Source organism: Nerophis ophidion, linkage group LG11 (genome assembly GCF_033978795.1).
Source record: "Nerophis ophidion isolate RoL-2023_Sa linkage group LG11, RoL_Noph_v1.0, whole genome shotgun sequence".
Taxonomy (NCBI): domain Eukaryota; kingdom Metazoa; phylum Chordata; class Actinopteri; order Syngnathiformes; family Syngnathidae; genus Nerophis; species Nerophis ophidion.
Window position 1 is genome coordinate 43,389,230 of NC_084621.1, and position 15,116 is coordinate 43,404,345.

General features: G+C 39.5%; 1 protein-coding gene across 4 annotated transcripts in view; it reads left to right on the plus strand.

Moving 5' to 3' along the window:
* Positions 1-2,207: 2,207 nt before the first annotated feature.
* LOC133562154 (receptor-type tyrosine-protein phosphatase U) overlaps positions 2,208-15,116 on the plus strand; it is a 565,556-nt gene continuing 552,647 nt past the window's right edge. For all 4 annotated transcript variants that reach the window (XM_061916074.1, XM_061916075.1, XM_061916076.1 and 1 more), the window contains exon 1: positions 2,208-2,497. In XM_061916074.1, the coding sequence (XP_061772058.1) occupies positions 2,428-2,497 (70 nt within the window). In that variant the 5' untranslated portion in view covers positions 2,208-2,427. The remainder of the gene's footprint in view (positions 2,498-15,116) is intronic.

Consider the following 15,116-nt stretch of genomic DNA (forward strand, 5'->3'; position numbering starts at 1 on the left):
TATAAAATGGATGGATGGATTATTTCTACTATTTTTTTCCACACTATTTTATGTTTTAATCACTTATTAATGTATTATTCATATTTTTTACATACAGTATAAAATATTTTATATATTATTTTTAGAGGACTTACATTTTTAGTTATTCTCCAGTGTGGAAGCCTCAAAGGTGGCGTTCTTTCTCAATTCTCAGTGCCATGTCATGCCATATGTTTGTTTAAATTGTCAATAGAGTGTTTTTTTTTTTTTTACTGGTATAAAGCACTTTGTGTGCATGAAAAGTGTATACAAATAAAGGTGGATTGATATTGTTATCTTTATTTGATATTTTTAATAGAATATTTTTCGAATAAAAACTGTTGTATCCCTGTAATGTGCTCTGCGTCAACATTCCATTTGCATTAAAAACAATGTAGCTATACTGCACAGATGTTGTTAATTTTATGCTAAAACTCACTCCTGTTAATTATGAGTCATGTTTGTATAACTAAAACCATGATGCATCAGATGGGTTGATCCACATTTTCAGTGATTTTATTTGTGTATTGTCAGATTTAGAGTTGAAAAAAGAAAGACATGTAAGGTTATTTAGAGAGTTATAACAAGCAAATGGAGCCCTTAGGGTGGAATGAAACCATGAATGTGTGAAGAAATGGTTCTCACGTTGACAGTCTAAAGCAGGGGTCTCAGACACACAGCCCGTGGCCCCCACCTTGATATGAAAGTTTAATGTTAGTGCGGCCCTCGAGTTTTATTTGAATGCCACTTGACAGCGTTGTGTTATTTGGGTCCAAAATGGCTCTTTCAACGTTCTGGGTTGCCTACCCGTGCATTAGTGGAAAAGCGACAAATGAGTGAAAGCGACAGAGACGTTGCCATGGAGACAAGGGTTTGCTTACGTGCCTGGCTGCAGTCACACCGCGACACCTGTCCGTCAGTAATAATAGTCCCCGATAACCTGGATCAATTCAAGTGAAGTATAAGTGAAGTATATTTATATAGCGCTTTTCTCTAGTGACTCAAAGCACTTTACATAGTGAAACCCAATATCTAAGTTACATTTAAACCAGTGTGGGTGGCACTGGGAGCAGGTGGGTAAAGTGTCTTGCCCAAGGACACAACGGCAGTGACTAGGATGGCGGAAGCGGGAATCGAACCTGCAACCCTCAAGTTGCTGGCACGGCCACTCTACCAACCGAGCTATGCCGCCCCGTTATTTGTTTTTTTTATTGTTTAATTTGCATTGCCTCACACGATGAACACTACATATATTTCTATATGATGCCAGATAACACTGCGGGAACCGTCACTTTTTTGAACTCGATATCCCGGTACTTTATTGTGTTGCTGTGGGGAGTAAAATCGGAATGACACACATCACGGAAATAACATTATTCTCCGTGCGTCGGCTAAATAAATACAAACATATTCCACAACCCCAAAAATGTCTTTTTCAAAGCATGCAATGAAGAGAAAGGTTAGTGATGAGCAGAGAGAATTCCAAAAAAAGTAGGAGATGCAATATTTATTTGTTGAGCACAGGGTCACCCCGACGTGGCTTATTTGCACAAAGAAAGTTGTGGTGCACAAGGGATACAATTTGAAACGTCATTATAAATAACCTAGATTTGTATCGCGCTTTTCTAAACACTCAAAGAGAAGTGGACTCATCATTCATTCACACCTGTTGGTGGTAAGCTACATCAGTAGCCACAGCTGCCATTGGGTAGACTGACGGAAGCGTGGCTGCATACGGCCCCTCCGACCACCACCTATCATTCATTCATCATTCATTCATCAGCGTGAGTGGCACCGGGGGCAAAGGGTGAAGTGTCCAGCCCAAGGACACAACGGCAGCGTTTTTTTGGATGTCAATAGGTGGACAGCGAACCTGCAACCCTCAGGTTTCCGGCCGGCCGCTCTACCCACTCTACGCCATGCCGCCCCAATTATAGAACTAGACATGCTGAGGAGTGTGTAACATTTTTTTAAGAAATCTTTTCTTGGGGCCCAGCCTCACCCAGATTCTGCATCCAGTGGCCCCTTAGGTGAATTGAGTTTGAGACCCCTGCGCTTAAGGCAGTGTGCATGTATTACCAGACTCGGCCACTTGATGGCGCTCAACTACCACTGGGTGCAGCAAAGAAGAGGCGCGTTGAGGGGCTGGGAGGGAAAGCAGCTTTTGAAGAGAAAAGCAAATCTCTCCCCTCAACTGTACCCTGACGTCAGTTAGCTGAAGTAGCTGTGGGCCGTCTCGCTGCGTGTTCTCCCACACTGCGTGTATGTCTGACCGTCAACCGAGGGGAATTAGCCGAGTTCGACTCTCAAAAGTTTTCTCTCTCGCGTGGATCTCATGAAGTGGATGAAATGCTCTTTTTGACGCATTTAAAAGTGGACTAAAAAAACATATTTTTTGTATTTTTTACGATGAACACCTGCGCTTTTTTGTTGATTCTTACCGTCCAGATCTACGCTGATGGCATCGAGGGGCCGACGGGTAGGACACATTCAAAGCTCTGTTCTGCTAAATGTGTTTTTAAACTTTGTGTGTGGGGTTAAAACTCATTTGAGGGGAAAAGCGAAGGGAGTTCTGCCGCCAGTAACTTTGTGCGCACGCTGCTGCTACGAACGGATGGGACTCAGCGAACCGTTAGGACTAAACATGAACGTATAAAAAACTTTATATTGCTGAAAACTAACTTTTGTTTAGGACTATATCGAGTTAAACTGGATTGGAGACAAGGGGATTTTTTCATACGACCCCAAACAACACATCACGAGTCTGCTGTGCATCACCACTTAGGTAGCATAGGAGGTGTTTGCTCCTCAATGATGACATAAAACTTGTAAACCTGGCAATTTTGATGTTGATATCCTGTGAGTATAGACGGTACAATGTTTCCTATTTTCAGTGTGTAAATTAAAATGTATTTTCCCCCAAAAATATTTATCTTAAAAGGTAAAGCACATTTGATCAAAACAGGTAAATAGATTGATCCCTTTCATTCAATGGCATGCCTATAGTAGGGATATTCAACTAAATAGTTTTGGGGGACAATTTTCCAGAAAGCTAAGGATCGGGGTGCCGGATGTCTCCCTTCACCATTAGTCTTGTTTTGTTTATTCTGAAAAACCAGCGTTCTCTATAGTAGACATTTGATTTTGGTCTGTTTATTTTGACAGAGTCTGCAACCTTCCATAAAAAAACAGTCAAAGACCATCTCTGTGATAACTAGGGATGGGTACTGTTTACATTTGAACCGATACGGTAAAAATTCCTGGTACCTGTGAATTGATACTGGCACTCAACGATACCAATTTTTGGTACTTATGTGTGTGTTGATAAATATGAACTGTTTTAGAATTTTTTTATTGTAGCGTTTACAAATGAACTGATTAAGATAACTGCCTTCCATATTTTGTTTTATTATGACATTTATTTGTCTCAATTATAGTTGCAATTCCAGGACGCAAATTGGAATTAGTGTATACTTGATGGTATGTTGGCTAGTCAGTTCAGTCTTTTGCTGTCTAGTCTTTTGGTTAATACAGTAAGTATTGTACTTTTTATGCACCAGCTGTTTAATTTGTTAGGAGCATCCATAGTTTTCATTAATACAAACCACGTTTCCATATGAGTTGGGAAATTGTGGTAGATGTAAATATAAACGGAATACAATGATTTGCAAATCCTTTTCAACCCATATTCAGTTGAATATGCTACAAAGACAACATATTTGATGTTCAAACTGATAAATATTTTTTTTTTGCAAATAATCATTAACTTTAGAATTTAATGAACACGTGACAAAGAAGTTGGGAAAGGTGGCAATAAATACTGATAAAGTTGAGGAATGTTCAATGCTCATCAAACACTTATTTGGAACATCCCACAGGTGTGCAGGCTAATTGGGAACAGGTGGGTGCCATGATTGGGTATAAAAAGAGCTTCCCAAAAAATGCTCAGTCTTTCACAAGAAAGGATTGGGTGAGGTACACCCCTTTGTCCACAACTGCGTGAGCAAATAGTCAAACAGTTTAAGAACAATGTTTCTCAAAGTGCAATTGCAAGAAATTTAGGGATTTCAACATCTACGGTGCATAATATCATCAAAAAGTTCAGAGAATCTGGCGAAATCACTCCAAGAAAGTGGCATGGCCGGAAACCATCATGGAAAAGTGTTCTGTGGTTGACATCGTGACATCCGGACCAAAGGGGAAGCGAACCATCCAGACTGTTATCGACACAAAGTTCAAAAGCCAGCATCTGTGATGGTATGGGGACGCATTAGTGCCCAAAGCATGGGTAACTTACACATCTGTGAAAGCACCATTAATGCTGAAAGGTACATACAGGTTTAGGAACAACATATGCTGCCATCTAAGCGCCGTCTTTTTCATGGACGCCCCTGCTTGTTTCAGCAAGACAATGCCAAACCACATTCAGCAGGTGTTACAACAGCATGGCTTCCTAAAAAAAGGGTGCGGGTACTTTCCTGGCCCGCCTGCAGTCCAGACCTGTCTCCCATCGAAAATGTGTGGCGCATTATGAAGCGTAAAATACGACAGCGGAGACCCCGGGCTGTTGAACGACTGAAGCTCTGCATAAAACAAGAATGGGAAAGAATTCCACTTTCAGAGCTTCAACAATTAGTTTCCTCAGTTCCCAAAAGTTTATTGAGTGTTGTTAAAATAAAAGGTGATGTAACACTGTGGTGCACGTGCCTTTTCCCAACTACTTTGGCACGTGTTGCAGCCATGAAATTCTAAGTTAATTATTATTTGGAAAAAAAAAAATAAAGTTAATGAGTTTGAACATCAAATATCTTGTCCTTGTAGTGCATTCAATTAAATATGGGTTGAAAAGGATTTTCAAGTCATGGCATTCCGTTTATATTTACATCTGACACAATTTCGCAACTCATATGGAAACGGGGTTTGTACATTTGGAGTTGTTGAAATTACCATGTAAAATCGCTAATGCTAATCAGTAGCATGTCTATAGCTAAGCCAATTTATATTAGCAGCAAGGTATCACTTAAAAAAAAAAAGCTTTACTCGACTTATATTGGAGCGTTTTTTTAGTCAGTTTCTTTGTTGGCATTGAAAATTGAAACATTACCTATAAAGTTTGGCTGAGTCAGCTCTCAGTGCTGCTGGAGTGATCACAGAGAGCCAAAGTGCAAAGAGCTGGCTGAGTTGGCAACCAGGCGTGACGTCACACGCAATCCAAGTACTGTAACATGGCACGGTTGGATTTTACGGAAATCAGTGCCCAGGTGGACCGACAAGATTTGGTCGGTGCCAAAAAAGTACCGGATTTGGTACACATCCCTAATGACAGCACTCTTGTGTTTTCAAGAATCTACTGCAAAAATGCTAGTCTCTCACTAGTTTTTTTAACTGAACTCGCGGGCCACCAGTAGAATAGCATAAAATGATGAAATAGAGGGGACCTAAAATAGAACCTTGAGGAGCACTACTAGTATAACTAAAGAAGAAGATGAAATGACTACTGACTGCATCTGAAGTAAACAAACTACAGCAACACCTTAATTACATAAATGATATAACAAAACAATGTGTAGGTGCCAAAAATGAGTGAACTTGAGGACTTATCACAAGTTTGGACCCAAGTCTTCTATGTTTGCCAGCTAGGTTAAAATGTCAATGCAAGGATTTTTCAATGTGTTTACAGTGGTCAAAGTTCCTCTACACAATAGGAGCACTTAATTTTTTTTTTGTAGGATTTTGCTGCAAAAATGTTTGTCTCCCAAGTTTTGAACAGAACTTTGGGGGCCAGAATAATGTCCTTACCGGGCCAGATTTGTCCCCCAGGCCACGAGTTAATTAGGACTGGTGTATCAAGTCACACAGCTTAAAGATATGAGTTCAAATCTCCCCTTCTGAGTGTCTATGTGTGGAGTTTGCATCTCCAAAACATGCAGGTTATGGACAATTTTGAGAGTCCAATGAATTATTAAAATTAGAGTGCGGATTGTGAAAGGATATGTCCCCTTTGATTGACAGGTGACCAAAACAGGGTTCACACCGCCTCCCTATTAAAGTCAACTAGGACAGGCTCTAGCTCACTCGTGACCCAAATAAAAACAAACTGCATTAAAACAAACTGCATTAAAACATGGATGTATGTTTGTGTAGATTATTTTGTTGCACACAAACATACTTCTATCCTCCACAACAAGAAATTGGACATATACAATTTTCCCCTAACATGACTGATAATAACCCTTCAGACAAAAGAATCAGGCAGAGGACAATTGCAGTAGTTCATGTGTTATATATAGGATGGAACATTGGCATTTAAACAAATATATGGGTGACATTGTTGTGTTGTCTGTACGTACTTACATCGGCCCATTAGCTGCATCCATGGGGTCCCCTGTACATGGCCGAGTCCCCGCCTCTCTGGTTCCGATCTTGCCTTCTCCTTTTCTCCTCCAACCCGCATGAGGAGAAATTAAGGAGTGTGAACGCAGCCTTGACTCCCTCAATTCACTGGGTGTCTCATTTGATTAACACTGTTTTGCATGAAGACCACACCTTCACCTTGACTGCTGAGAAACAGTTAAGCCATGGCTCTCCGTGGGGGATTGTTTGCCTTTTTCCACTCGATCCAATCCATATTTTCCAGAACTCCTGCTTCTGCTAGGCTAGGTCCCGCCTGTCAGTTTCGAGAAAGACAAACTGTTAGCAGCCTTTGAAATGTGAAGTCTGTCTGCTATACTAGGGTGATTCTAGTCAGGTAGATAAGATGACCTATATAAATAAAACTCAAAACGAAAAAGGTTATGAGCATGAAAGGCCTGTGTGTTTTTAAAGTTTGAAACCCAATCTGTCTGTCAATTGGGAGTTGAATAAATGTTTACTAACCATTTGTCAAAGAACCCAGTGGTATCAATACATTTTGCAATAGAATACAGTTGGGGACGGCGTGGCGAAGTTGGAAGAGTGGCCGTGCTAGCAATCTGAGGGTTATTGGTTCAATCCCCACCGTCTGCCATCCTAGTCATGTCCATTGTGTCCTTGGGCAAGACACTTCACCCTTGCTCCTGATTGGTCCTGGTTAGCGCCTTGCATGGCTGCTCCCGCCATCAGTGTGTGAATGTGTGTGTGAATGGGTGAATGTGGAAATACTGTCAAAGCGCTTTGGGCTCCTTAAAAAGGGGTAGAAAAGCGCTATACGAGTACAACCATTTATTTTTTAAAATTGAAACGTCAAACAATCCATTGAGAGAAGATCAACCTCTGATGTTTAACAAATTTCAAAAGTGTTTTTTGTCCATGGGATGTAAGAAGTAATGCAACTGAAAAACTATTTGTTCCAGGATCAAACTGTCACCATCCTACACCCTTTATCAATTCTACACAGAATATTTTAAGTTAAAATTGAACTATTTCGACCAGGGGTAGTGAACCAATGGCTCTAGAGCCAGATGTGGCTCTTTTGATGCCTGCATCTGGCTCTCAGATAAATCTTAGCTGACATTGCTTAACACGATAAGTAATGAATAATTCGGCTGGTAATCAGTGTTAAAAATAACTTTCGTAATATAAAACATTCTCATGAATCTTAATCAATCAATCCGTTTTCTTCCGCACCTGTTCATTAGAAGTATTTTATTTATTATTGGTTTACTTTAGAATAAAAATGTTATTAAAAATAATTAGAGACTTATTATACTCTAAAATGTTAGTCTCACTTAAAAATGCACACATTTAGTTGTATTCAGTGTTATAAAATATTGTACGGCTCTCACGGAAATATATTTTAAAATATTTGGCTTTCATGGCTCTCTCAGCCAAAAAGGTTCCTGACCCGTGATTTAGACTATAAGGCTTCAACCATTAATTGATTTAAAAAGTACTTTGATTTATATTCTGTTGCTTTGATTAATGGTTTAAGTGTAACTAATATTAATAAATAATATACAGACCACAAAGAGTGCCGGAAACTTTAAATGTGGGCACATAGTTTCTGCTTGGCTGCTGAAAAAGAGACCTCATGAGAGCGGTGGTGTGTGGGAGATCTCTGTGGCGGTGAACAGCTGAGAGATTTGTATTTTTTATTGAAGAATGCTCATGTTAAAACTTCAGTTTCAATTATGTACTCTTAAAAAGAAAAAGCTGCTCTAAATAACACACTAATTGCCAATTAGTCCCAGCTTTGCACAAATTGCAGTACCTCTTACACATAGTTTTGATCTTTCTTTGTCCAGTAATGAGATTCCTAACATTTGGAAATCTGCATGTTTTACCTTTGTTGAAAGGAGGAGATCCCACTGCTATTATTAACAGTAGACCCATTTCAAAGTTACGCGTCCTTGTTTAAGTTTTTGAAAAGTTTGTTAGTGAACAACTTAAATAATTTTTAGACACCAATTGTCTGCTTTACGAACATCAATCAGGTTTTAGTAAGAGACATAGCACCATAATTGCTGCTATCAAAGTTGTAAATTACATTATTGAAGCATTGGATTGCAAAAAATATTGTGCAGCTCTATTTATCGACCTGTCAAAAGCATTTGATACGGTCGACAGTATAATTTTGGCCGACAGACTGCACAGGATTGGCCTATCTCAGCATGCTGTAAAGTGGTTTTCTAATTACCTGTCCAATACAACCCAATGCGTCCAGTTTGCTGGATCCTCTTCGTCTTTTCTCTCTATATTGAATTGGTGTACTGCAGGGTTCCATATTACCGGTAGGTCTGTTGTTCTTTTCCATTTATGTAAATATACTCTGTGATAATGTTTCAGATGCTGCGTTCCACTTTTACGCTGATGACGCAATCATATATCCCCCGCTGTTGTGCGAACCTTTTGAGGTCCTGCAATCAACCGTTGATGTTGTTCTGTCCCAGCCGACACAGCTGAGTCTCCTGACAAAAATCTAAGGTGGTGTTATTTTCAAATGGCAAACGATTGCCATAGAACACTCCAAAAATATTAACTGCTCATAAGGTTAAACTTGAAATGGTCACAGCATTTAAGTATTTGGAATTTGTCACTGATGAGAACTTGTCTTTTAAATATCACATTGAAAAACTTGTGGCTAAATTTAAAATTAAATTGGGATTTTTATTTACAAACAAGTCCTGTTTTTCCCTACAAGTTAGGACACACTTGATGCTAACCACTTTTATGCCTTTGCTAAATTATGGAGAGTCGCTTTTTAAGAATGCACCCAACACTTATTTGAAAAAACTGGATACTATATATCATTGCGCCTTATGTTTTATTACTGGTTGTGGCAACCTTGTCCACGATTGCACTTTATATGGAAAGACACACTGTCCATCTATATTACTACGCAGATTTTCTAGATGGTTGTGTTTTATATCAAAAATCACTTCTCGGTCTGGTTCCCCCTTATTCGTGGTCTTTTATGTGTAGAGATTCCCGTCTTTACAGTTGAAGGTCACTGTACATACCTAGCATGTTTGCTCCTTGAGCCAACAAAAATATTGGAACAAAAATATTTCAGATATGCTGCTGCATGGTCATGGAGTAACTTACTGAAGGATCTGAGGTTACCAGAACTGATCACTTTGGTGGAATTTCAGTCCATTTTAAAAGAATCGGGAAACTGTTTCTATTCGGCATAGTACTTGTTTTTAAGGTGTTTTTAGACCCAGCACATTTTTTTATGTTAATATATGAAAAGTAATTTATTTTTTAATTGTGGTTTGTGACTGTTGCTGTTTTTGTTGTTTTTATATGTATTTCTGCAACTTTGTCTTGCTGCCCTCTTGGCCTGGTCACTCTTGTAAAAGAGATTTTACTCTAAATGAGTTTTACCTGGTTAAATAAAGGATAATGATTGTTTGATTGATTGATTGAAAGCGCTCACAACCATGAGTAAAGGCGGAACCATGTAGGTGCGCATCAGAAACACACAATACCAAAATAAAAGACAACACAGCCAACAAATTCACTAAAATTTAACAAATCCTCTCATATTATGCGCTGCCTCACAAATTTCTCCAACTTTCCCACACATTTTGGGCAATTTGCGTCATTTATGCTAATGAGATTGTCACTGAGCAGCCCTCAATCTAGCACATCAACTGTAATCAAAACTTATGTTTGTTTATTTTGTAGACAAAGCAGGACATCAATGTGTAACAATATATCAACTACTATTCCTCAATGGCACAAATGTTGTTCGCCCGCGTAGCTCAGACCCACTTCCGGTTCCCGTTTACAGCACTGAGACTTTTGGGTAATGTAGTATATAAACATTTGTCAACACACCAACGTCCTCACTGCTATATATCAGATTTAACCTGTATAAGTGTAACCGGTGGTCTTTTTCTCTGCGTTGTGTGGATTTTATGGAACACGACCGACACCATGGGTTGCTCAGCTGCACTTTCCTGATAATACACAGAATACAACTGTCGTCAATAACTTTTTGCCATTCTCGAGCCCCTCACCTGTTATCATAGACAAAAAGGCGGGGTTACGTACAACAGTAAAATAAAAACATACCTGATACTACACAGAATGCAACTGCCGTCAATAACTTTTTGCCATCATCGAGGCCATCACCCGTTATCGTAGACAAAAGGGCGGAGTTACGTACAACAGTGAAATAAAAACATACCTGATGATACACAGAATACAACTGTCGTCACTAACTTTTTGCCATCGTCGAGCCCCTACACAAATATAATAATGAACAAGAAAGTGAACTTAAGTGCTTAACAAGACAATACATTTTCTGTTGTCGCATGGACTACCTCTCCCATATCGTAGACAAAAGGGAAGTTGAAAGACGTGTCCAACGCATATAAAAAGACAGGTGTCACAGTAATTATTGCAGTAGGGGGGGACAACGAAACAATGGTTCCACATTGACGAAATATCAAACTAGGGCTGGGCGATATGGCCTTTTTTTAATATCTCGATATCTTTAGGCCTTATCGCGATATACGATATATATCTTGATATTTTGCCTTGGACTTGAATTAACACTTGATACATATAATCACAGTATTATGATGATTCTATGTGTCTACATTAAAACATTCTTCTTCATATTGCATTAATATATGCTCATTTTAAACTTTCATCCAGAGAAGGAAATCACAACTAAGTCAATTGAACAAAACTGTCTTTATTAAACAGTTATTAACCAGTGGCACATACGTTCATGTCATTACCAAAACAGAAAGTGCAAGATTGTCAGAGACATTTTAAGTGTCAAATAAAAATGAGCTGCATAATAGGAAACTAAATAGTGTTCGTCCTTCGCTATATCGTAGGTTACTATGGACGTTATTAAATTAAATTTTTTTCATACGGTGTTGATGTGGAGTTGTTTGCCTCGGCATTTTGATGGTGTGGCACCGAACAGAGATGTTGACATGCAGTTTGAAGCACTCTTCATTCTCTAGCGGGTGACTTTTCAAATGATGCTACATATTAGCAGTAATGCTACTTTTTATAGAACTGCTTGTGCCGCAAGCTTAAGTTATTACCGTTGTCTGTTCGACATATTCCCACTTGAATATGTCCCACCGCCAGACGATGGACCCTCTGCTGTTTTTCTTGGGAATTACATCTTCCTTCATTACCCATGCTGCTACCTCTCTGCTGGGCGAGGGCATGTACGTATGTGACGTATGACGTGACAGTATGTGACATATGTAAGAACCTGCGCTTGCTGTCTGTGAGAAGGAGAGACAAGAAATAGCGAGAAGAGCCTGTAGTGTATTGCCCGCAGCTAAAAGCAACTGCGTGAGAACGTATACTCAAATATCACGATATAGTCATTTTCTATATCGCACAGAGACCAACCCGCGAAATATCGTGAATATCGATATATTGCCCAGCCCTACACCAAAAAAATATTCAGGTATTTACATTTAACTTACATATTTTGTGCAATTATAACAATAATACAACATTATAAAATACATTATTTACAAAACGTAATTGACCCTGCTACGTATGTCAAGGTAAGAAAACAATAAACATTTTATTTACAATGCTGAACTACTAAAGGGGTATGGCATTGGTATCTAATAATAGAAAAGTGCTGTATAAAATCAAATCTATTATTATTATATTATTTATCTGACAGACATGCTGAAGTGTGATGATAATCTCTCATTTACCAACAGAAGTTACCGGTATAGATAGTTTTCAACAGTCCAAAATTGTTCAGGATGTGAGGGGGTGAATATGTTGGAACTTAAATGAATAGTAAAGATGGACAAACACTTTTTAAGCGTAACAAATACAGGAAAAATGTTTGCACCTTGTGGACAACAGAGCAGACAGCAGACAATAAGGAAGCTTTTGGTAGTGTTTATTTTGGTAATTACAATTGAATATTGCAATTATTACTTATAATGAATTAAAACAGTTCAGTCTACTCTGTGGCCTAGTGGTTAGAGGGTCCGCCCTGAGATCAGTAGGTTGGGAGTTCAAACCCTGGCCGAGTCATACCAAAGACTATAAAAAAAAAATGGGACCCATTGCCTCCCTGCGTGGCACTCAGCATCAAGGGTTGGAATTGGGGTTAAATCACCATAAATGATTCCCTGGCGTGGTACTGCTGGGGGTGATCAAAGGAATGGGTCAAATGCAGAGGACAGATTTCACCACACCTAGTGTGTGTGTGACAATCATTGGTACTTTAACTTTAACTTTAATTTGAAAATCAGTTTTGAGCATGTGCTTTAACTGCCATCTAATTCCTACTTTTAAGTCCGTTTGATATATACAAAGTCAACCATCTATGCAATTGTTTTTTTTTGTTTTTTGTAGCCCTGTGCTTTTTTAGGTTAAGGTGAAAAGGAACACCTATAATGTAAATAACAAATTCATAAAACCAAAAATGCATTAAATTTTATTGGAAAAAAACCCTAAAAACATTGCAACTTTTGAAGCAACTTTCTCAAAAAGCTGATGTGAATTCAGGCAATTTGTGGCGTAAAATCCCAGCGAGACACAGGAAATAACAAGAAAACAAAGGAAAATGACACTCAAAAGTCAAAAGTCAAACCTATCACATGTATTTGTTTGATTATTATTTTGCTTAAAAGGTACTCCGCTTCCAGGACAGAGTGACATTCCAAGATTGTATTATAATCACACTCTGTGCTCATTGCCATTACTGGCAGCCTTTTGTGGAGGTATTACAAAAACATACACACACTAAAACAAGGCACATTTTAGGGGATTTTTCCTGTAGATAAGGGGTGCCCAAGATGGGGTCTGTGGGCTAAATTTAACCTGCGAAAGGGTGGCTTCCCAAATGTAAGACATATTAATAGTGTCCTCTCTGAAGCTCACAATTGTTAAGGGCATGTCCACAAGGCAAATTAGTTAATGTTCTATCCACCATGATGATCTCCAGTACATTATATTGTATATGGAGGCTACAATTCTCATTCATGGTACTGCCACATGCTTGAAATCGCCTATCGGCACATTTTCACTTAGGCATTTGGGGGAAAAAAGGTTTGGGCTGCCCTGTCTTGTTAAATCATAATGTGGAATACTCAGCTTTTCGCAATATGACCATGAAAGAATCAGCAATGGGGGCGGATATAGTGGGCCCCTGCAAACAGACATAAAATAATCATTAGAAGGGAACAGGCTTTAACAGGCGATCATGCTGCAGGCAGACAGACGCAAGACACTAAAGAGATTAATGAGGATATAGTGGAGCCTCTACTCAAGGGCGCAAACTTACTATAGCTGTAAAATAAACAGTGTTTTCCCCTTAAAAGGAAAACTCATTGGGATGGGTTTGCTTTTTTATCACTGAGGTTGGTAATTGTTGCATTATTCATCACAGCATGGCAGCCATTTGTACCTGTTTAACCGTGCTTCTTAAGAGTCCATTATACGTGTTCGCTATAATGGGCATCTAATTGACCAGGAGCTGGTAGATTTATGTTAAGTGTAGTGGAAAAAAAAGCCCCCTTTTCCAAATAAACTGCAGCCTTTTGGAGCTCAGGAGGCTGCATTGAATGCACAAAGTGGAAGTTTTCCCTGCAGGATCCAGGCCACCATCTGTGGATGGAGGCTGAGGGGGCTGTAGGGACGGGGCTTGGGTCAGACTGTCTCCTACTGAAAAAGGCTGGTTAGGTTCCATCTATGTGGGCAGTAATTCAAAGAGCAGATGGAAAACTGCAACAAGGAGAGCAGGACACTAAAAGGGAGGAGGGCGAGAAAGTGAGAGGGGCTGGGATTTATCCGGATAGATTGTTTTGTTTTCAAGCGAGGCCACAGACAGATTCGTGGTGGCGTGTGCCCCCTCAGCACTAATGTGTGTGTGTGATTATATGAGTCGCTGATGAGAGGACTTGTCGCCTCTGCAGCCTGTCTCTTTTGCTTCGTTGTCGGATCTTTTGTGATGTGGCACTGGGTGGACAAAGAGCCTGGCCACGACTGCTCCTTAATCATCTTACTACACGTTACAAGAAATTCTGCTGAATGTCAAAACCCGTAAGATGTGTGCCCCAGTCTTCACACTGCCCCATTTTCTTTATGCTCTTCCCCTGCTCACACCGCTCAGGATTTAAGTTAATTCATGTTTTTTGCACCATATGCAGGCCATGACCTCAATAACACATTGTTCTATAAAGACAATGTTTACCCTACCATTATAATAGGGGGGCGGCCACCTACCCCATCAGAACCCCCCATAAGTTCAAGACAAATATGTCACCCATCCCATCGGAAAAGTGGACAACAATATGAGTATTTTTGTTATTAAAAAAACTTTCCAAAATTCTGACATTTTGTTTAATTCACAGTAAAACAAAGGTTTTAGTTAACCACGCTCATTACATTTTGTGTTAATGTCCATTGCCACTACTCAACCACTCCTGCCCTGCATCCCCCAAGCCAGGACACTGAAAAATTTACACTTTTCGATGCCTCCATCCATCCATTTTCTACGGCTTATTCCCTTTAGGGTTGTGGGGGGTCTCTGGTACCTATTTCAGTTACAATCGGGCGGAAGGCGGGGTCGCCACCTCACCACAGCTTTTTGATGCATTCTGGCCTTTTTCTTTCCCATCTTAGTCACTTGGCTTGTCTCTTTTAGGGATAGGAATAACAAAGTAAGG